The sequence below is a fragment of the Podarcis cretensis genome (assembly GCF_951804945.1).
Source record: "Podarcis cretensis genome assembly, chromosome: 13".
In the NCBI taxonomy this organism is placed as follows: Eukaryota; Metazoa; Chordata; class Lepidosauria; order Squamata; family Lacertidae; genus Podarcis; species Podarcis cretensis.
Window position 1 is genome coordinate 23,611,467 of NC_137182.1, and position 21,946 is coordinate 23,633,412.

General features: G+C 44.0%; 1 protein-coding gene across 12 annotated transcripts in view; it reads left to right on the plus strand.

The window, feature by feature from the left end:
• SKAP1 (src kinase associated phosphoprotein 1) overlaps positions 1–21,946 on the plus strand; it is a 350,548-nt gene that overhangs the window by 312,391 nt on the left and 16,211 nt on the right. For 11 of the 12 annotated variants that reach the window (XM_079949868.1, XM_079949869.1, XM_079949867.1 and 8 more), the window contains 2 exons: positions 4,626–4,731; positions 8,538–8,907. In XM_079949868.1, coding sequence (XP_079805994.1) covers positions 4,626–4,724 — 99 coding nt within the window. In that variant the 3' untranslated portion in view covers positions 4,725–4,731; positions 8,538–8,907. Of the gene's footprint in view, positions 1–4,625; positions 4,732–8,537; positions 8,908–21,946 lie in introns of those variants that run through there. The other variant, XM_079949862.1, reaches the window with a different exon arrangement.

Genomic DNA, 21,946 nt, shown 5'->3' on the forward strand with positions numbered 1-21,946 from the left:
TGACAGGTAGCCTGCAGGAAATGCTTACTTACGGAGATGCTGCACATGTAATGCACATGAGATCCTGAACAGTAATATTAAAAATACTCACTAAATGCACTTCACCCATCATGAGTAGGAGTTGTAAAAGCTGCTGCCAGAATCAGAAGCATGTTCCTGCTATTTGTGGTTAGGGATACGCATTTGGTAAGGATCTTTTAAACATCACTCTTCCTGCATAAAGCATTTGCGACACATAAAGGGGCTTCTCCTTGTCTGCATGTGGGGTATATATAACATCTAAAACTAGCTTTTAACAAGCAGCAAGTCTTACCTTGGTTTAGCTCAGCAGGTGAACATGTCATGTGCATGCAGAAAGTAACAAGTTTGTTCCAAGGCATAGGCATCTCCAGTTACAAAACCTCACAGAGTAGGACTGGGAAGGACCTTTGCTAGAGAGCCGTCACCAGTCAGAGTACATTGCACTGGGTTTAATAGACCAAAGGTCTGATTTAGTATAAAGCACATTCATTATATTCCTATGACCACTGAGTAACTGCAACCAGCCGCTGCATCTGGGCTTACCGAGAAAGAACTCAGTGGGTGATAACTTCCCATTAGATTTGCACCCCAGTAATATACATGCACACATATTTTATACAGAAAGCAAAAGAGCGCTGCAGCCCTGAGGCTGTTTCTGCCTTGCCCCTCAAAGACGTATCAGTGGTCATCTTGGGTAGTTGCTGAGCTGTCATGCAGAACGCTCTACAAATAGGGAAACAGTGGGGATGGGGGCAGATGGAAATTAAAAGCGAGCGACTCTGTAGCAGGGGTCTTCATTCTCTTTTCCGGCTTACGAGAGCTGCCTGCTGTTTCCTCCCAGTCTTACTCCCCCTACCCCCTGCCGCTACCTGCTTGCTAAGGCATTTTCTTGTGGCACGGTAGAGAGAGTCCAGACATCGAGACAGGAGGCATGCAAAGGACACCCGTGACGCTGTCGAAAAGCAGTAAAACAGCTGCATGAGAAGGCTGAGAGTAGCCAAGAAATGTCCCCCTTGTCGCTTGTCGGCATCCTATTTTGGTTTATATGTCCTTTCCCATAGGTTTAGATATTGTTTTCCTATTAGTTGGTGTACATCAGCAACATAAATTCTTCTATGTCTGTGCATGTGCAATCCCTCCACGGACCCCCACGCCCAGGAAAGATTGATCCGCATGCAGCTGTTTCAGCTTTGCTGCTGACAAGAAATTTGGGAGCCAAGGGATGGGGAGAGAAATTTTGCATTTCATTTTTACTTCCTTTGCATATTTTTGCTTCATCTTTTTTAATCGGCAGGGATGCCACCCCTGCCCTAAGCTTCTGTTCTGTTCTTGAGATCCTTATACACATCTTGGATAACACACACACCTCTTTCAGTTCATGCAGTCAGCGCAGGTAAGGTGAAATCCTGTGATCCCATTTCCTAGGCCACAGTTCAGACTTCAAGCCAAGAACATTACAGATTTTCCTAATTTTTGATACTACATGCCTCCAGTTGATTTCACTAATCAGCACACCAATTTTAGACAGTCTTTCAGTGTACCTGTCTTTCATACCAGTACTCCTATGAATCAGGGAGTGCAGGACACCTGAAGGATGTAAATTTTTAGCCAAGGATATCCTTTTGTTGAGGCCTTTTACCCTGGGCCCAGGAGAGGGGCTGGGAATTAACTCTGTATATTCCCCAAAATCCACTATCATTTTTGAAACTGAACTCTGCTTGGGATGCTGACCTCAAAGTTACAGAGCTTAGAGATGTTACAACAGTGCTGAAACATTCCTGCAAAATAATAATAATAAAGCCCTTGTTAATGCTGGATTGCTGTAGGACAAACTCGGCATTCTTGCTGCCCTTGTTGGCATGAGTCAGGGGTGTCCCCTGCTAACTCTAAGCTACAGTGCACAGGTCCTGGAGCACACTCTCCATGGGGAGCCAGCTACCACAAAAGGAGGGTTAAGAGCCTGGACTCAGAATTGCTGGTGTGGCATGGGGAGCCTCTCTTGAACTGAGCCACCACAGACAGCTACCTCCTCTGTCCTCATGGTCAAGCCTGCTCTGGATCAATGGATGTGTGCAGGTCCAAAGGGTCTAGCATCTAGCACTCACTGGAATTTGTTTCAACATTTTCTGCTGAAGAAGTCATCCTCTCCATCACCCCATACAAAAAAATTCCCCCTCGCTAAGCAAAGCCCAAACCTCCAGCATCAGCAGCTTATGGAGGGAAGCTGGCAAATTAGCACCTCCAGACGCAAGGCAGGGTTCACCTCGGGCCGGGGCTCTGCCAGTGCAACTTCCTCCATTTTAATAGTTTAATAAAAATTAGCATAATTAACGAACATCTGTATGATCCAGAGCGGTGCAATTTGGCACTCGGAAACGAGAGCTTAAACATTATTGCTGGGAGTTTAATGTTGTTTTAATTCTTTTTGGCACAGCACAGGGAAATAAAGCGCCCGGCGCCGATGGTTCTCGGCTTGTGCTCATTTGCATTCCATTCTTCCTTTTTTGATTATGAACAATCGCTGGCTCCCCAGCAATCCATCAAAGCCGAAATTGTTTTAAAATACCTCAAAGTGCTCAGGCCAAGGCAGTGCTTGGAAGAAGGTGGGTCCGGTCTCTGTCTTTGCCTTTTACATCCATCTGGCACAGTATCCCTTTCTCTGTTTTTTTCCTGGTGCCTTGGGCTTGTTCACACACACATCTACATCACTTCATTACTCTGTACTTGGCTATTTTAGCAGAATGTGTGAACTGACTCTGGGCTGAAAAGCATTGTGCGTGAACTGACATCAGGTGATATGAAAGATGTTTGTGGTGATTAATCTATAATGGCTCATTCGCCATGCATGTCACCATTAGATGCTGCGTAGTCAACAAGTGATTAACATACTTGTGTGAAACAACCCATAGCCTTTATACTGAATGCTGCGACACTTGTCTGGAAACCCTTCAGCTTGCAGCGTCTTGCTCCTAACATGTCCATGAGAGAGGTTATTCTAGAGAAGAAAGCACTCTGAATGTGCTCAGAGGAACTCTACTTTACTATTACTTCACATATCCCTGGAGCTATTTAAGGAGCAAAATGTAGGACATTCTGCCTCACCCAGTGTCCGGTGGGCCAACAGCTGCTAGAATCATGTTTTCCACCGCTAAGGGAAGGGCAAAGACTCTATGGCCACACTCACTGGCCAGAGAGCTGACAGTCCTGGGTTCTCCACAGCCAAAACAGAACTTCTGTCAGAACTTTCAGTTCTTCTGGGTGCTGCAGCAAAAGGCTCTGTATGGACAAGTTTGCACAATCAACAGGGTTAAGTGGTAGATATTTTTCTGAACTCTTCCACTTCAAGCTGCAGGCGGAAGAATACAGTTTGAAGAATATGCAAAAACAAACACAACCCTTTCCCATTAGAAAACTGGTGCATCAGGCAGAAGCCTAGTCCAAACCTTTATATGTACAGAGAATCTTATCTACGAATATTAATACTGTATTCTTAAATGTTATGGTAAGTTAAAAGTAGTTTTATTTGGTGCAGCATTTGTGAAGGGAGAAATACAAAGCATTTGGGACTCTTGCTTTAATGCTGCTTTATTCCAACAGGTTTATTTTATATGTTAGGCCTTTGACAGTTGTATTTTTATTGTTTTAATGCAATTGATTATATCCTGTCTTTCTACAGTGTCCAAGGCAGCTAACCCAAAATTACATCAAATTAAAAGTTAAAAAAATAAATAAATGAGAAATAATAATTCATATTGCTATTTTAAATGCATGTACAGAAGTATAGTGTCCCAGTCATGGGAAGGAATAGTCCTGCTCTTTTCAGACCACACCTGGAGTACTGCACCCAGTTGTGGTCACCACAATTTAAGAAAGATATTAACAAGCTACAGTGTGTGCAGAGGAAGGCGGCCAAGATTATCAGGGGTCTGGAAACCAAGCCTTAAGAGGAAGGGTTGAGGGAATTGGTTATGTCTAACCTGGTAAAGAGGAAACCAGATGACCCTCTTCCAACTCTACAATTCTGTGATCCTATGCTCATTGGACACAATCCATTAAGCACTTTAACTTTTCTATCAACACCAAGTGGCACCTAATGCTGAGTATGTTGCAATTTATCCCGCCACTACCCAGAATGATGGGCACATGTATGTTTTACAATGACAATTAGTGCAGTCTTGCTGTAACCTTTCAGGCTGCTTGTGTGTGTGGCTCCCATGTTGAATTAGATGGGCCATTGGGCTGATCCAGGAGGCCCTTATGTTCTTACAAGTTCTGTGACAGTGTGGTGTAGTGGTTAAGAGCGGTGGACTCGTAATCTGGGGAACCAGGTTCGCGTCTCTGCTCCTCCACATGCACCTGCTGGGTGACCTTGGGCTAGTCACACTTCTCTGAAGTCTCTCAGCCTTGCTCACCTCACAGAGTGTTTGTTGTGGGGAAGGAAGGGAAAGGAGATTGTTGGCCGCTTTGAGACTCCTTAGGGTAGTGATAAAGCGGGATATCAAATCCAAACTCATCTTCTGTGACAGTGGCAGGAGTCTAAGCCCATGACATCAAGGCCCTTCATCCAGCTATTTCACTTAATGCTGTTCTTACTTCAATTCCAGGAGTACAACATGTATGGCTGGTGGGTCGGAGAGCTGGACAGCATGGTGGGGATTGTGCCAAAGGAATATCTTATGCCCGCCTACGATGTGGAAAGATGAATGGCAGGTAAGACAAGACTGAGTTCATATCATTGGGCAACGATTGTGGTGGATCTCCTTCAGGTTTAATCGCCTGCCATTGGACAGTTCTCCTTTACAGTCTCCATACGATGCTCTTGAATAGTTGCTACTCACTTCAGTGGGGCTGATGTACTAGAACAGGCATGGCCAAACCTAGCCCTCCAGATATTTTAGGACTACAGTTCCCATCATCCCTGACCACTGATCCTGTTAGCTAGGGATCATGGGAGTTGTAGTCCCAAAACACCTGGAGGGCCATGTTTGCCTATGCCTGCACTAGAACTTGGCAGAGAACTGTTCTCAGATATGTCTGTCTCTCAGAACCAAGCTACACATTATAATAAATGTGTGGCATGTGTTTTTAAATAGCAGCTAAGCCCCCATCCTCGATCAATTTGAATCGGAGCCTCAGCACAGGCTGAGGAGTAGATTAACCCTTTCCACTGCAGTGCAGTTCCAATTAAAATGCTTCACGCCTCACAAACTACTATTTGTTCCGAAAAGAAAAATGCTGTTGCCCCCCACCCCCCACCCCACAATACCTATCACTCCTGCCATAGTACTGAGATTAGGGAAACCTGCAGCTGCTATTTAAAGACACTGACAAATTCAAATATGCACTTAGCATGTAGTTTGGCCCTCACTCCGTTGCTCTTAATGGCACCTGAAATTCATCACCTGAAGTGGCTGCCTTTTCTCATGGCAAGTCAAAAACTTTGAAGGAACTTTCCTTTTGCATTCCTCAGCTGCTTGCCAAACCCATTACTGTTTCATCGGCTGATAAGTCTTCCTCAGAGGTGCCTTGGAGTTAACTGAACTGCACTTAAGATAAATGAAACACATAGTGTGATTTTAATCAACCACCAGGAGGTGGTGCTGTTACTTGTGTTGAAGGGAATGCACCAGCTGGGGGGGAAAGGTGAAAGAAGGGATGCTCCAAAATGGTGGACAGTTGGCAAAGAGAAAATGGAGGGAAGCTCAGCAATTGCTCATTTGTATTCTATAACTTATCTGGTTCTGAAGATCCCTAAAGATCTAGTCATTGATGAGAGGCAGGTATTATATGGCTTATTCTCAACTATAGAGAGAAAGCAATTTTACTTCCCTTTGCAAATAATTGTTTTGTCTAGGCAGAGATGAACTGTTGGGTAATTAACTGAGAATCAGCCACCTTTCTGTTCTGCCTGATGAAAACTAGTGAGCAACTCCAAAAGATAGCATATTCTCACAGCCATATAAGCTGGCCCAATATAATTGTCATAATATATAAACTGCTTTCTATCTTTGTTGAACCTTGGTAATGACTCAGGTCTTATCTGCTGTTGACTAATGGGAAAGTGGCTCTGTGAACCACTGGTTTGTCTTGGGACAGTTGTTTTTAGGATGGGATTACAAAGATGATCATACAGTTGTTGGTTGTTGAGGGTTATCCCTGTCTGGCAGTGCTGCCTACTGATCTAGAAGCACAGCCCCGGATACCAGATAGCAAAGGAAAGAAATCTCAACCATGCTCAGAGACACTCCTGTCTCTATTATATGTGACATATTCCAGGTCTCTGAACCCTGGCAAAAACAAATTCTGAGGCTGTGTTATGGTGAGATGTGGCTTAAATTGAACAGTGAGTGGGGAGATCCATATCCTTTCATTATTGTGGATGATATTCTCCAGCCCAAGAGCAGGCTGGATATCTGAAACATTAACAGAGAGTTTGTTAAAAAGGCACTGCACGCAATGTTTCTTGATTGTCTTTTTACATAAGCCTGGATTAAACCTGGAGGAATATTGTCTCTGGCTCCATCTTCTGGCCTCTCCTTTCTGCCGGAGCAAGCCAGGAAGTCTCCACATTAGGAGAAAGCATTAAGATTCATTAGGTGAATTTTGAGTTATGAGTGGTGGAATTCAGTAAGGTCATACAGTACTGTGTTGGCAGGGAGCACATTTATACAAGGCAAGGCTAGGGGAGGAATAGCTGGTTAGACAAAGGTGCTAAAAAGATGTAGGAGTCAAGGTAGAAGAATAAACTATGTCAAAATACAATTTTAAATTTTGCAGAATGAGTGACCAATCTGTAGCCTGGGTGCCACAAGTGGCACAGGCAGTAGAGTCTCATTGGCTTGACTGTAGCATGGAGTCAGCTCTGATTTCCTGGCTGCTCCCCACACTTAGAGGCAAGGCCACCTCAAGGCATGTGAGTGGGGTGCAGTGTATGCTGCAGTGGAATTAAGAAATACTTTGGACTTTGCTTGGGTGCCCTAGTCCAATAAATTGGCCACCACTGTTTAATTAACTGCAAGGCTAGCTCCATGTTTGCTTGGACCTGGGTACCAGATCTGCTCAAGCAAAAGCCCACTACTCTGTCACAAGCTGGATCCTTGATCCAGTGTTACATTTTAAGAACATTCATATGAGTCTGCGATATGATAAATATCATAGAATCATAGAGTTGGAAGAGACCACAAGGGCCATCGAGTCCAACCCCCTGCCAAGCAGGAAACACCATCAGAGCACTCCTGACATATAGTTGTCAAGCCTCTGCTTACATGCCACCCCCAATCTCTACAGCAGTGTGAGATTCCAGGTAGCTCCTGGTGCTCTTTACCCTGAGTCTGCGTTTTGCTTTTATGGTATATGGTATATGGTTTATGATACATGGTTTATATACAACATATATAGACGTGGGTCCTGCTTCCTCCATAGGCACATCAGCATCCTTGCCCTGCAGCTTGCCTTGCTCCCTCAAGTCACACCCCAGCTTCACACTGGTCTCTTTTAATACAGGCAGAAGTCCCACTGCCTTTGATCCTCATGTTGTGTGGATGACTCATTACCCTAGGCTAACACCTCAAAGGGAAATTTGCCTGACTCAATTACTTTCTAACACATGTTAATTTCAACCGATTCACGAGGTGTCTAATACACAGTTTAGGAAGTTTACTTAATTGGTCTCTCACACATGCTAATTAAAGGATTGGAAGTGTCTAGTACACAGTTCAAATGCACATATGGATCTGTCCTAAATGTGCATGAGTGTGGCTGTTTCCTGGTTTTAATACTGCAAGCCTTAAACTCTAGCACCTTCAAACCTGTAACACTTTCCTCTGATATCCAGAGTCCTGAGATTACAGCAAGCAGGTGAGCAGGCTTTGTGCCAGATCCACTCAGGTCACTTGCACACTCATTCATTTACCCTCCCTGCTGGTTTCCCAAAAGCCAAGAGTGTTGAGTTGGAAATTATGCCAGGTCTGGGACTAGATTCATAGGCCCTTTAAACGTTTATGAGCCCTGGGCAAACTGCTCAGCATTCCTTGTGTTGGTGCCTTGTGGCAAGTGATTGCCTGTATTCACTGTAGGTTTTTCATTTCCAGAAGGAAATTGGAGGCTTTCTTCATATAACTTGAAATTTCCAAGCAGGGCTTATTTTGTGAACCAAGAGCAGAGGGGCATGCAGTACCCTAAGGCTGGATGTAGTGGGTTAGTTACCTAGAGTGAAAATCCATTTTTGAAGTTTGTGTTTCAGACATACATAACAGCAAGTCCAGGACCGTTTTTGTGGAGATTGATTGATTTACAATGAGCACAACAGTCGCCAGACATCACAAACGGAGGGGTCCACATCAAGACTGATGAAATATTGTCAATTAAAAAAAAAAATGGAGTGGGAGGGTTTTGCGGAGCAACAAAAAACCTGGGCTGAATGTGGGCTGTGGGTTGGCCACCTTATTGATCATTCTATTTTCACAGTTTTTCCTCCCAAATGATCATCTTCACATTTATTTTATGTTCCCTCCTAGATAACCTGGGTCTCATCTCTTCCTGTCCCTTGCATTGTTGACGCAACAGAAACACTTCCTAGAACCCCTCTTTGCTATTCCTAAGAAAAATATGTGCACATGAGATGTCCTCAGCCCACATTAAATCTGCTGCAGAAGCACAGTCTCCTCTCCTGTTGTTCCTTCAGCCTTTTCCATTCTAAGATAGAGTTCTTCATACTCTAGAGACTTTTGCTGTAGTACTTTCCCCCCACTTGGCACATGCTCTTGTTCAGCAGAAGGTGGCCAAACATTCCACATACATGATGGTGGGGGCAGTACTTGCTTTTGCAGAACACTCAACGTTGACAATATTTCAGAATAAATACTTCTGTCATTTGCTGATTAGAAAGTGTTTATTGTGTTGAAGTCTCTCTCTCTCTCTCTCTCTCTCTCTCTCTCTCTGTGTGTGTGTGTGTGTCTGTGTGTGTGTGTGTGTGTGTCTGTGTGTGTGTCTGTGTGTGTGTTTATCAGCTAGTCAGGTTTTATTGATTTAGCCAAAGGCCAAAACATCCAGTACAGAATACAGTATAATTAGAATAAAACTCCCAAATCCCAGATAAAAGTTATGAGGGAGGCTGAAGAGATTCCATTTAGAACAGAGTAATTTGGATTTTATTCATGCTTAAAATATTAAGTATGCTTATAATAAATATACGCTACTTACATTAAGAGAAACATAAAGATTGAAAGACAACTGGGTAAAAAAGAAATAAATGTTTCATTTTTGTTGCTATTCATTTATTGCAGCATCAGAGGTGGGAATGTGTTTTAATAAGAAATCTGGCAGACACACACACACACACACACACACACACAGTCCTATAGAACAGGCCTGTATATTCCAGGTGAACACACCTCACAGCCTTGTCAGCAAGCTGTTTGACTGACCTGTTTTCTTCAAGTCCCAGGCAGGCAGCAAAGACAAAAGGTTTATTGAGCCCCTGTTTGGCTGTCATACATGGCTGCTAGCTGTCTACCTGGATAGGCCACAAGTTGGACAGGCTAGCTATAAATATAGCAATACTATATAAAGAGAAAAAAATCCATCTGACTTACAACTCATGGATAGGTATTTAGACCAAACTCCTAGCCCCAATCTTGTTCAAGATCTAGCTTTTTGCTCCAAAATCTGATGGAAACCCAAAACTGATCTGCTTCAGCTTTAATAATGCAATGTAAAATGCCACTGCAGGCGATTCCTATTTCCTAGAGTGATAAGTGTTGGACTTCAAACTTGATGTGCACGGGAGCCCTTTGCCTATGGATGGAGAGTGTCTTGCAGATCTTAGTGGAAAAGAATTCTTTGTGCTGCTTTGCATGCTGAAGGTTCCAGGGTCAATTCCTGGCATCCCTCAGTAGGGCTGGGAGACACCTCAATCTGAAACCCTTGAGAGCTGCTGGCTCAGAATAAATGTTGCAACTAACACATCCAGGACAAGTGCATGGAAGGTTGCCTGCCTACACCTGGATCTCTGGGATAAAGGTGGCAGAGCCCTCACTCTCCGACACAATGGATCTAGTTGTGTGAGTTTTATTAAACTACACCTCCAGGGTGTGATATAGCTGAGCTATGAGACTGCAAACCATCTGCCACACCGTGATGCCAGCCAGTGGAAAGCTGTTTCTCATCATATTTCAGGTGTAGAGGTCATTGAAGCCACAAGATGGCGGTAGTTAACTGCTCACCTGGTACATCTAAATTCCCAGTGGTAGCAAACCTGGAGTTCTTCCCCTCCCACACTCTCCAGGAATGACATGTGAAAAGATAGTGTTTCATGTTGACAAATCCAATGGACGTGCTTCGTGGATGAAAACCTATGCTGTGACCTGCACACAGCTTACTTAAAATCCACTGAAATAAGTAAGATTCTCAGTAGGTCAACTGTGTGCAAAATTGCAGCCTTTACATTTGGTTTCAAAATGGCTCAACTGAAACTAACTGGGGAACGCCTTAAGCAAATTCCTCTAACTTGAATTTGCATGTAGGACTTTGCAAATGATTTTGTTTCAACATTCGCTGTTACTGAATTTCACTTGGCTTTCGTGGGCTGAGGCAGAAACAAGGAGAGCAATCTAGTCCCATTTGATCACGGCCAACACACATAGGGCTAAAAGGAGCTTGGATGCCTTTTCACCTGTATCATTGTCTGAACATGTGGACATGTGCAGAAGTGACATGGCACAAAATAGGTGTGCTGAGTACTTCCCACATTCCCATTCAGTCCTCCAACTCTGCCTGGGTAACTTGCTAGTAGCATAAGGGAAAGGGAGATAGGGATATGAGATGCACACACAGAGCTACCATTCATCAGATTACCTTGGTATAAATCTGGCAAGCTTCACATTCCTCCCAGAATCTACCAATGGGACGTGAGGTTTAAGATTTTAAAATAATCCTTCTAAGTCATATTTGAAAGCAAAATTGCAAGTTTTCAGAAATTCTGACATTTTACCAAATTTCAGTTTTAGAAAATGCAGAACGCAATTCTTTGAGTAATGTGAACTAGACTACCTTCATGTCAGTGTGGTGTAGGGGTTAGTGTGTTGGTCTAGGACCTGGGAGGTCTGGGTTCAAATCCCCACTCAGCCATGGAGCTCACCGGGTGTCCTTGGGCCAGTCCTAGCCTAGCCTACCTCACAGGGTTGTTGTGAGGATAAAATGAGGTGGAGGAAAGCTGTACACCACCTTGAGCTCCTTGGAGGAAAGATGGGATATAAATAAAATAAAATAAGTAAATAAAAGTAAATAAAATAAAGTAAATAAAGTAAAATATGTTCATTCATTCATTCATTCATTTATTGCATTTATATCCCACCTTTCTCCTGATAGTATACAATTGATTACAACTTGCTTTGGACAAACAAGTGGTGCATTTTGCCATCATGTCCCATTTAATTTCCCCGAGACATCTACTTGTCCACTTTGCAGACAGAATGCTAGGCTACATGGGCCCTTGGCTGGGCTACATGTTGTTATTACAGCATGGTCTTCTTGACAAGTGTTTGGTAGAGAAACTGGAGGAAACAGGAACTCTCCAGGGTGCTGAAACATGCATAAAATAACCCACTATCCTATTCATGAAAATAGATTCCTCTTCTTACCCAGACTTTAAAGTCTCTTCATATGATGTGCAATAACATCCACATCAAAGATGGCATGTATACTGCAACATATGAAATTTAATGTACATTTATTTCACATAAACACAAGCACTCTCTTGGCAATGCTTTAGATTATTTGCATCAAGCAGGGGGACTAAATGGCTTATAAGATCTTAGCCAACGTAGCCTGGGAAATTTACCACTTTGGAAAGATACTGATAATTCTCTTTTAGAGCCTTAAGATCTCCCAGAACTACATTTCCCAGAGTTCCTTGAGAGAGGGAAATCATAACAATTGATTTAAATTGAAATGTAGTCAAGCTTTTAGAGGGTTTCCATAACATGGATACAGATTGGGCATTAAGAATGGGAACATTCAGAAACCAGAATGTGAAGAATGTTCAACCTATTTGAACATTACATCTTCTGAGCTCAGGCTAGCTACATGTGAATGCAACTATTTCAGATAGCAATTAGAGAGAAATAATAACTAACAATGAACAAAAATTCATTAACACATTTCCTTTTTTTCAGTATTTCAATAAAGGGTTATGAGTGATTCAATATAAAAGGTCAGTTTGTTTCCCATGTCATCTATTTTGTTATGTACTGAATTCATTTTTAGAGTCCCAGCAGATGTTTAGTGTTTATGTTTAATACTCTGGACTTCCGGGTTGGTGCCTCCGGTAATGGCGGAATTCCTCTGATCGGGAGGAATTTGCCCCGTGGGAATTTGGGTCTGGCCGTCACGGCGAAGGCGGAGACCCGCAAAAAATTACAGGCGGGAGAAGCCTGTGAGCGTGGGATTCGGCAGGCACCTTTTGCACCTCCCCTACTCACGGGGAAACCCGGTTTCGGGGGTCCGGAGCAACGGGTGAGCGGCGCGGTGCTTCGAATCGTCTGCTTCTTCCATGGAGCGAAGCCGCATAGCTGTTGCCGGAGAGCGCTGACTTTTTCCTGTGGACAATTTGATTTTAAAGTAATTACCCGTGAGTAGAGCTGAAGCGGGAGAATTGGATTTCTAAAAGTTTAATTTGGTATCGTAACGGGGAGGTTCAATACAGGAAGTCCGCCTTCCCCTTTTGTAAATAGACTGAAGCATTGAGGCTGCAAGCTGAAGCCTTGGAAAGCCTATTGTAAAGGACTAAATTTCCATCAGTAAAGAACATAAAACCCCCCCTTGGAGGCAGGAGAAGAGGGGGGGGGTTGTGAACTGAATATGCCTGCGGGAGAGAGCGAAGAGAGTTAAAATACCGCCGCCCAGACCCTGGAAACGGGCTGCTAGCAGGACTGACGTTCTTTGGAAGGCTCACTGACAGCGATTAGAACCTTCATTGACAGCTAGCTAATAAGAGAAATACATTGTTTCTACTGTCTCCGTCTGCTTTTAAAAAGGAGTAAAAGTAACTGAAAATTGAAACTAACTTCATTGTTTGAGCTGTGTTTAAAAGAGGACATTATTGACTAATATAAACAGAAACTGTTTTCCCCTAGAGGAAGCTTTTGAAACTGTTACAAGAGCTGGGCTGGGGAATTTCCAGCTGCAAGATAAAAAGCTGTGAGACTCTGGGACTGACCTTGAATCGGTTAAGTGTTGTGGCAAATGGAAAGGAAAAAACGGACTAGTCAATTCCTGAAAAAACATTAAGGTCTGGGAGGACTTGGCAGCAATCTAGGAGAGCCTCAATATCAGGCCCCCCTGCTTCTTCCGCTATTGCTTTTGTAACAGTATATTTAAAATCAAGAGGAATGTCGACAGAAGAGGCCTTAGCGGTTGCATTAAGATAAGTGATTCACTGGAACAGCTTAACAAGAAAATAGATGTGACAAATGCGAAAGTGGACGCTGCAACTATTAAAATTGACTTAAATACAGAAATTATAAATAATCTGGGACAAAAGGTGAATATCAACACAGAAACAATCAAGAAATTGATACAGGAATCTACTTTGATATGGCAGACTGTGGAGGAAGCTAGGGAGAAAGCCGTTGCTGCTGAATGTAAAGTAACACAATTGGTGAGAGAGAGTCCCAGCCTTACAGAGGCAACTTGATGACCATAAGTTGACGCTTGCTATGATTCAATTTAAAGAAAAACAGATGAATTTGAGGATCAGAGCCCTACCTGAATTGGAGAAGGAAAGTTTGATAGACTTCTTCACACAGGAATTTGCTGATTTTTGGGACTTGGATCTGGGTCAAGAAGAGTTTAAAACTGTGAGGGCCTTCAGATTTGAAAGAGGAGGAGAAAAAGAGAAGAACAGAATAAGAGACTGTTGGCACTACCAGAAGAACCTAGAAGTACAACAGCCAAGAGTGGAAATTTTTAAAGATGTCCCGAAATACCTTTCGGATCTTAGGTCTAACTACGGAGATTTGGTTGCCCTGCTGAGAAGGAATAAAATCATCTTTAGGTGGGAGTTTCCTCAAGGTCTATTCTTCAGCTTTAAAGGAAGGAAAATAAAAATAAGATCAGTAGAAGACAAAGTAAAGTTTTTGTATAAATACAAAGAAGATTCGCAGAAGGGGCTTGGAAAAGAGCTAAGAGCATCGGACAGAAGATCACCAGGTTGATGGACTATATGGAATTGGCGGAAATGACTGGCAGAATCTGAGACCAGGGAGAAGAGTCGGTGGAAGAAGATTGGAAAAAAGTTTAAAGACTATTTATAGAAATACTGCAAAATTAATGAATGTTAGAAAAATGTTGGAATGAAGTCAAATGGCTTTAGTAGAAATGTTATAAGGAATTAGGTATAAATAGATTATTAGAGTATTAAAGGAAAAATAAGGTTAGAATATGTTAAGATAATTATAGGACAGAAAATAGAGGAAGATGGAAAGGAATTGCTGAAACAATTGCTGAAAGATAAGATACTGAAATTGTATGATGTGTGCTAAACTGTTTTTGTTTTGTTTAGTTTAGTTTATTGTGTTAGTGTTGTGTAATTTTTTTATATTGTATTGTATTGTCTTTTTTTCTTTTAAATACTCCAGTAAACATTGCACTGTGCCAAGACGTGTTCTGATTTGCTGTTATCCTTAGCTTTACTGTGGTAATAAGCTGTGTCCACAACTCCACATTTACAAAAAAGTTATTTCAAACTTGAGTAACTGTTATAGCTTCAACATATTCTGGAAACTGGAGTTTTGTGAAATAACTGACAGGCATTATAAAAATTCAAGAACACATACCAGCCAGGCAATGACACTCAAGGAGGGTATGACGTAGGGCTGAAGCAGGGTGTAGCTTGGGGACAGGGGTTATGGCTTGGGGGCAGTTCCTGAGAACCAGATAGAGAGGTCCCCTATCCCTTCTACATACACCTGACAGCAAACACTGATGTAGTCAGGACAGCAGAATTTGAAGGCAGCAATGCTTTGGCATCCCAGTTGCAGGAAACCACAGGAGGGACGAGTGCTCTTGTGCTCAAATCCAGCTTGTGGGATTTCCCACAGGCATCTGGTTGGCTAGACCAGATGGGCCATTGGCCTGATCCAGCAAGCTCTTCCTATGTTCTTATCTACACACTCGGAGAAACCCAAAGGATGGCAGAAGCACACACCATCTTTAGGATGTTGACTGACCACTGTTGGAGGAGGAATGGAATGAAGTATCCTTGACAAGGGCATGGCTGGAATCTTTGGCATAAGTCCCACTTGTACTTTTAATTATCAGATCCGGAGGCAAAAAGCAAGTCAGGGGGAGGCTGTCTTCTTCAGCATACTCAGTGTGTGAGCTTCCCTAAGGCATCTGGCTGCCTGTTATTTGAAGGCGGTGCTAGGCTTGATGGTCCTTGTGGTCTGACATTTTAAGATAACAATTCAGTTCTTACTTTGGTGCAGGACATAAACAGACACAATCCTGCTGACAAGGATGGTCCAGTTGCAGGAAGGAAGGGATTTACCTCTCATTAGGAAATATTTGCCTACAGCTTCTGTAAGTCCAACTTTGCTGCCACAGAGACCACTTGGGCATGGAGAGAGATGAGAGAGGCACCTGGCGGGGTTATTAGCAAACTTGGAGTTCATCCTTCTGCAGGGACTGGTTCATAATTACAGTCATTTTCTAGCTGTGCGATGAGTGTTTCATCAGGGCCTGCCTGGCTCTATCTCTCCAACCCTCATCAGTCACTAGAAGGGCTCTTTAAAGAGACAGCAGCTCCACCACCAGCAGCCCTCTCCCTCTCCATTTCTTTCTGAACAGCTGTGCTTTAATTGGGAAGACATATTTGAACCTCTCAACTCACAGGAGGCAGGGATCGCTGCCTACCGCAAATGGTTTGCTCTTCTCCACAACTGTGTTGCCCAGCAGAGGAAAAATAAAGGGCACAATTCACCGAGAAGTTCTCCCGCAAAATCTCTATTGAAATAAATGGGAGCACATCTGCTTCATTTCAGTGTGGATTGTGTCCAGTCTGATCTTCTTGTAAATCAGCTCCCAGTACAGTATTCCATCTCACACTCCCAACATGCTGTCATATTCTAGCATGACCAAGACTCAGAACACAGGGCTGCCTTTATTCTCTGTGGTTCCCATTGAGGTCTGCGGCCTCAGCAGCGGCTAAGGCGGGGAATTGGCAAAATGACTGGCATCCGTCTCCTCCCTCTGCCCATCAAGGCTTACTAGCTCTCAACAATATTTAGCATGCACACAGCACTTTTGTGTCCACATGAATCAGCCTTGTTAGGTAGGTTAGTACTATTAATCCTCATAGTTCAGGTGTGGGGAGCTGAGAGTGTGTTTCCACAGAGTTTATTGCTGCAGTGAAATTTAAACTAAGGTCTTCCTATTTGCAACTCAAGTCTCTAAGGCACTTTGCTACAGTAGCTCCTAGTGGTAATGTGAATAGGGGTGGACAGATAATAAGCCAGGAGCTTTTTGGACGGAAGCTGTTAGTTTTCCACCTTGTTAAAAATAAAAATAAAATTAAAAATCTACTACATAGGAAATCTTTATAGTGAGGGTAACTAACCTTTTCAGCATGGGTCACATTTACACTTGGCCAGCGCAGATCAGCTGAGAAGGGTAATCACCCCCTCTCCCTCACGAAATGGCTGATATGATTACGTAGGCACTGTGCCCTCCACATCATTGTTTCTGCTTATTTTTGTTTCCCTTTTTGCCACTGCTCCTAAACTTGGTTGGTTCTTAGAGAGTGAAATGATTTTTATTTTTTTTACGAAGCCAGACCACACACCCCAAACTGGGGATTAGCCACCCCTGCTCTGTAGATCCACTGACTTGAGCAGTACTGCCTCCCATCATCCAAAGTAATTGTAAGAATCTTTTCTTAAAACTTTCCTATCATCTCATGGGAACAGATCATGTCCTGCACCCAGTCACCCCACTCTAGAGAAGGCTGTGTGCCTAGTGCTTGGGCTACTTCACACTTCGGGCACAAGCTTGGCATATATGGGCACAGTGAAGGCTGGACCATAAGGGCAAGCAGAGCACTGCTCCACTAATCTCCAGTCTATCATTAGCCAGCCCCCACCTGCCTGCCTTCTTACTAAGAAACAGAATAGATACACTTGTCACTCACTTTGGCTCCGCCTGCCTCTGATCTCCCTTGTCTTCTGCCCTGCCAGCCCCCATTACATGGACATCTCAAAGAGCTGAGCCGGGGAGTTCTGCATGCCTTATCCCTTTGCAATGTGGGGTCTGCTGTTCTTCATGCATAGATTTTATCCTCTGCACCAAAGCTATGGTGTGAGCTTTGGCAAAGCCCAGATCCCTGCTCTGTAATATAAGACTCATGTTGACCTTGCTCACAAAAATCCTAAAAGAACAGCAATACTGTATAGTTTACAAAGTACTTTGCATGTGGAATGGCACCATGCAGGAGTGCCAACTTGAATAAAATATTGTGCAGGCCCAGGTAAGCCCCGCCCCACATAATTACATGATGCAGTGCATGCGCGTGCGCACACGCACACACCAATTGAGTGGGAATGCCTATCAACTTTATGGGGGCCCAGCCCCCTCAAATGTTTTATTGTGGAATCTGAAGCCCCTACAGCCCCCAAGTTGGCTCCTATGGCACCATATAAAATGATTAGCTATGCCAAACTGGCAAGCTGACTCCAATGTGGCTCTCTTCTCATCTCAGTAACACAACTTCACATCTATAGAGTGTTTCAAGGACCTCACGTGATCCTTGCAACACCCTAGTAGGATTGGTCACTGCTGTTAGTCCGATAATGCAGAGGGTTGCCCATAGCTAGTTAATTAACTTTGAAATCATAAATGTGAATTTCTCATTTTGGAACTAGGCGTCTCTTGGTGTTTCCACAGCATTGTAGCAATTAGCAAGGCGCTGTGGCTCAAATGAGTAAAGACAGCCAGCTCCCTCCTGCACATTTGTAAGATAAGCCTCTGGAAGCAGGTCACAGGAGATAAATCCCAGTAAGGTCTGAATCCTTCATCTCCCTTTTAGGAACCAAGCCCTGGGCCCAAGGAGGTCCCCATCTATCTACAGCTAGTATCCCAAGCAGTAAAACCAAGGTAGCACTTCTTCTTCTTTGTTGTTGTTGTTGTTTTATAAAGGGTGGGCTAAGGCTCAAATTAATGTTGTAGTAGATAACCCTTGGGGTCCCTTCCAACTCTACAGTTCCATGTTTCTATGTTCATTGGCCTGGAAGCCTTCCCTTCTAATACCAAGATTAGAAGGAGCAGATTGTAGGTTCTTGGTTGTGAAGAAAAGGCGCTTGAAGCATATGCAGAGTGGCATTCATCTTCATTATTAATTTGTATCATGGATGGCAAATGTAGTGCTATCCAGCTGATGCTAAACTCCAACTTCCATCTGCCCCAGCCAGCATGGCTAATGGTCAGGAACGATGGGAGTTATAGTTCAACATCTGGAGGGCTGCGTGTTGGCTATCCCTGACTCATATGTTGCAGGGTCAAGATTCCTATTCAAAACTGTCTCAAATAAAGCTCTACATCAAGGTCATCTTGAACTTCCCCTTTATTTTAGAATATTGGACCCAAATTGCAGTGACTTGATGGGGAGGGGGTAATAGTAGCAGGGTTCCCCTGCATATTCTAATTCACATGCTTGTGCGGCTGCAAATCCAGTGCTGAAAGGACGATCTGCAGTCAGCCCAGTTCAAATAGAGCCTGGTGTTTTTTCTTGCCATTTTTATTTTTGGCAAGAGGTGGCGCGTGGAGAATAGGGGTGCAGGATTTGTGTCCAGGCCTTGATAGAAAGAAGCATCTCTCCCGCGTCTCAGATGGCTGCCCACATCTCGATCCGCAGCTGCCGCCCCGCAACCCTGAGCTTAATGAGCCTGCAGTAGGCACAGCACTCAACCTCTCTCTCTCCCCCCCCCTTCTTTTTTCCTTTCCCCCTAATCACCACCCTGAAATTCCAGGCTGCTGGCAGGCACAGCAAAAATTACTTTCTCCATTTAAAAAAAGGGGGGCAGGCGCCTGCCAAGAGAAACTCGGAATGGAGCAGAAGGCAGGGAGACTTGGGGAGCCTTAATGATGCTCCGCCAGAAATCCTGCCAGCAGCAGGGAAAGAAAGAAAAGAAACAAGCCAAGAGAGATGTTTGCAACTCCAAGCCTTGACCTGGCTAACAGCTTGCAACCTCAAGGGTGGAAATAGCAAGAGTTTGGAGGAGCCAGAAAGCCAGAGACAACCCTGCAACAAAACAGAGGGAGGCACTCTCCTCTGGAGGCAAATTTTGGGGCTCCCATTAAAGGTGGAAGGTAGAGCAGTCTGACCAGCAACTTCTCCAGTGCAAACCCCACTGAACTGAGAGAGAATAGCTTTGAGTATGTGCAGGATATATTTTTTGCCTCCCTAAATAGCCAAGCAGCATGGTTGGACTTGGAATAAGCCCACGTTGAAAGTGTGATAGACACAATCTGTGCTGAAGTTATCCAGGGAGCCTTGAGAAGGAGAAGGGAAAGCCAGCACTTGAGCTAAGATCTCGTTAAGAAGCAAAGAACCTCCAGGCCAAGTTAGTCCCTTACAGGAACTAAATGGATCTCTGAACAGCAGGGAGGCTAAACCAGCTTTAACCTAAAAATAAAGCCTGCAGATGTTGATATTGCTGTGGCACTCCTTGCAGAGAACCATTTCCTTTAACACATTCAACCCTGCACATTTGTACTACACCATTTCTAAAGGCAAAGGGCGGCTGCACTTATTACTGCCTAGATCTACAATCCCTGCCTTTTAATCCCGGCTGTATTGAGACTAGACACATTAAATGGAATTCATCCCAACTCTCATCAGCCCCAGCCAGCATGGCCAGTGATCAAGGATGATGGGAGTTGTAGTCAAACGGTTGGAGTACCACAGGTTCCCCACACCTACTAAAAGGCACTTAGTATGCTCAGAGGGTTTCTTGTTCAGTGTTTTAGTGTTACATTCCTAGCTTTGGCCCTCCTGTTGCAAACATGCCAGAGGCTCAGCGCTGCTGAATCTCCCCTCAAGGTCTCATTTAAATTCTTGGTTTGTGAAGCAACAGGCACCAGGGCTCACTTTTACCTTGTCCAAGGTTTGTTAGGGACTGGCTGCCATTTCACCATGGGGAAGGAAAAGGTGTTCTGCATACCCAGGACTCTCTAGCCAGCTCACAGTTGTAGAGGGAAAGTATCAGAGAATGAGAATCCAGTGAATGCCAAGATAAATGTTACATTGCTAGATCAAATCAAGATCTACATAGCCTGGCTGTCTGTCTCTAAACAGTGGCGAGCCAGCTGCCTTTGGAAACTCTCAAGCAGGATGCAGAAGAGATCACCATTCCTCACTTGCCCTCAGCAGCTGGTAGTCAGATATGCCGACCCTGAACATGAGATGTGCCATTCAGCAATCACAGCTCATAGCTATCCACAGATCGTCCTACATAAATTAGTATACTCCCATTTTGAATACATGTGGGTTCCCTCTTCATGCTGTGAGCACCTTGTTTCCTATACCAAGTAGGTAACACCCGTCCCAACTCAGCCATTCAACTACACAGAATGAGGTGGTAAGAGTTCTGGACTGTACTACTTCAGACTGCAGGTGGAGGGGGCTGGGGAAAAAATACTCCCCCACTTAGAAAATAAGACTCCCTGCATGGAGAAAGCTAGCATGTCAATAACTTACAGTGCAGGCCTCTCCTGGCAGTGTTCCTGTTCTTCTTCCAAGGAGTTGCGTTGGTTGTTTTTGCATGGAGGAACAATGGAAAATGAGCATCACCAGCACCTATAAACTGAAGTGCATCTCTGGACTCTGCCACCTCATTCTGCTGTGTGCTTGGAAGCCAAAAAGCCATCAACACATTCTACAACATGTCTACTACTGATTGCACAAACTTTGGTTTGTCCTGAATCTGTAGGGCAATATAGATACTGAAAGTGTCTTTGGCCTGAACCTGAGCATAAAATGAAGCCCTGCCTAACTTGCACTGGTTCCCTACTGGTTGTCTCATCATCTCTCTCCAAATACACTCGAGAAGAGAGAGAGCACCATGCGGAAAGGGGAGGGAAGACTTGTGTTGAGTTTTCAGGAGGGTGGGAAATCAAATCTCCGAACAGCTCCGAATGACTGTCTGGAAGCTTCGAAAGCTGAGCTGGCAAGGGCAGGTGGTTGCACAGCTGCGCCATTTGGATCATGCGCTCTCATCAATATTCATGAGCCAGCCCGGCCAATCAGGAGAGTAGCTGTCATTAGTGAGCATCTGGCTAGTGAGGAGAGGTTTATTCTGTTTTTGTTTTTTGAAGTGAACTTCTTTTGACATTTTGAGAATTTTCCTCTGTAGGTTTCAAAGTCCTCTTTGCCCACCCTCCACCTGCGCATTTGGCTTGATCCCTTTTGCGGCGCACAAGGCCCAAAAGCCCCCTGCAATGTAAAGCCATAACTAAGGAGAGGCAGAGGAGATGTGAAATTTGGGGGTGGGGGTGGAGGGCCTCCAGAGGTATCGCATCTCAATTTTTTAAAGTAATAATGAGTGCCTAGTCTGATATAGCCTCAGCCGCATGACTACTTCCTACAGTGCTCCACTAACTTAAGACTCTAACAGAAGACATCAAGACTGTGTCAGAAGTACTTGTGTCAGAAGTAGCACATCAGCAACCCCCTTGCACATGACCTTGGGTTCTTTTGGCACCAGAAGGGCATGAAAAGGAGCCATGCTGCAGCAGCAACTATGCAGCTGAAATAATATAGAGGAACTTAAATAGATACATAGCACTGTACCTAAATGCTCAAAGCACTTCATGTACATGATCTCATTAATCCTTAGCATCCCTAGTAAGGAAGGCCAGCATTATTATCCCTATG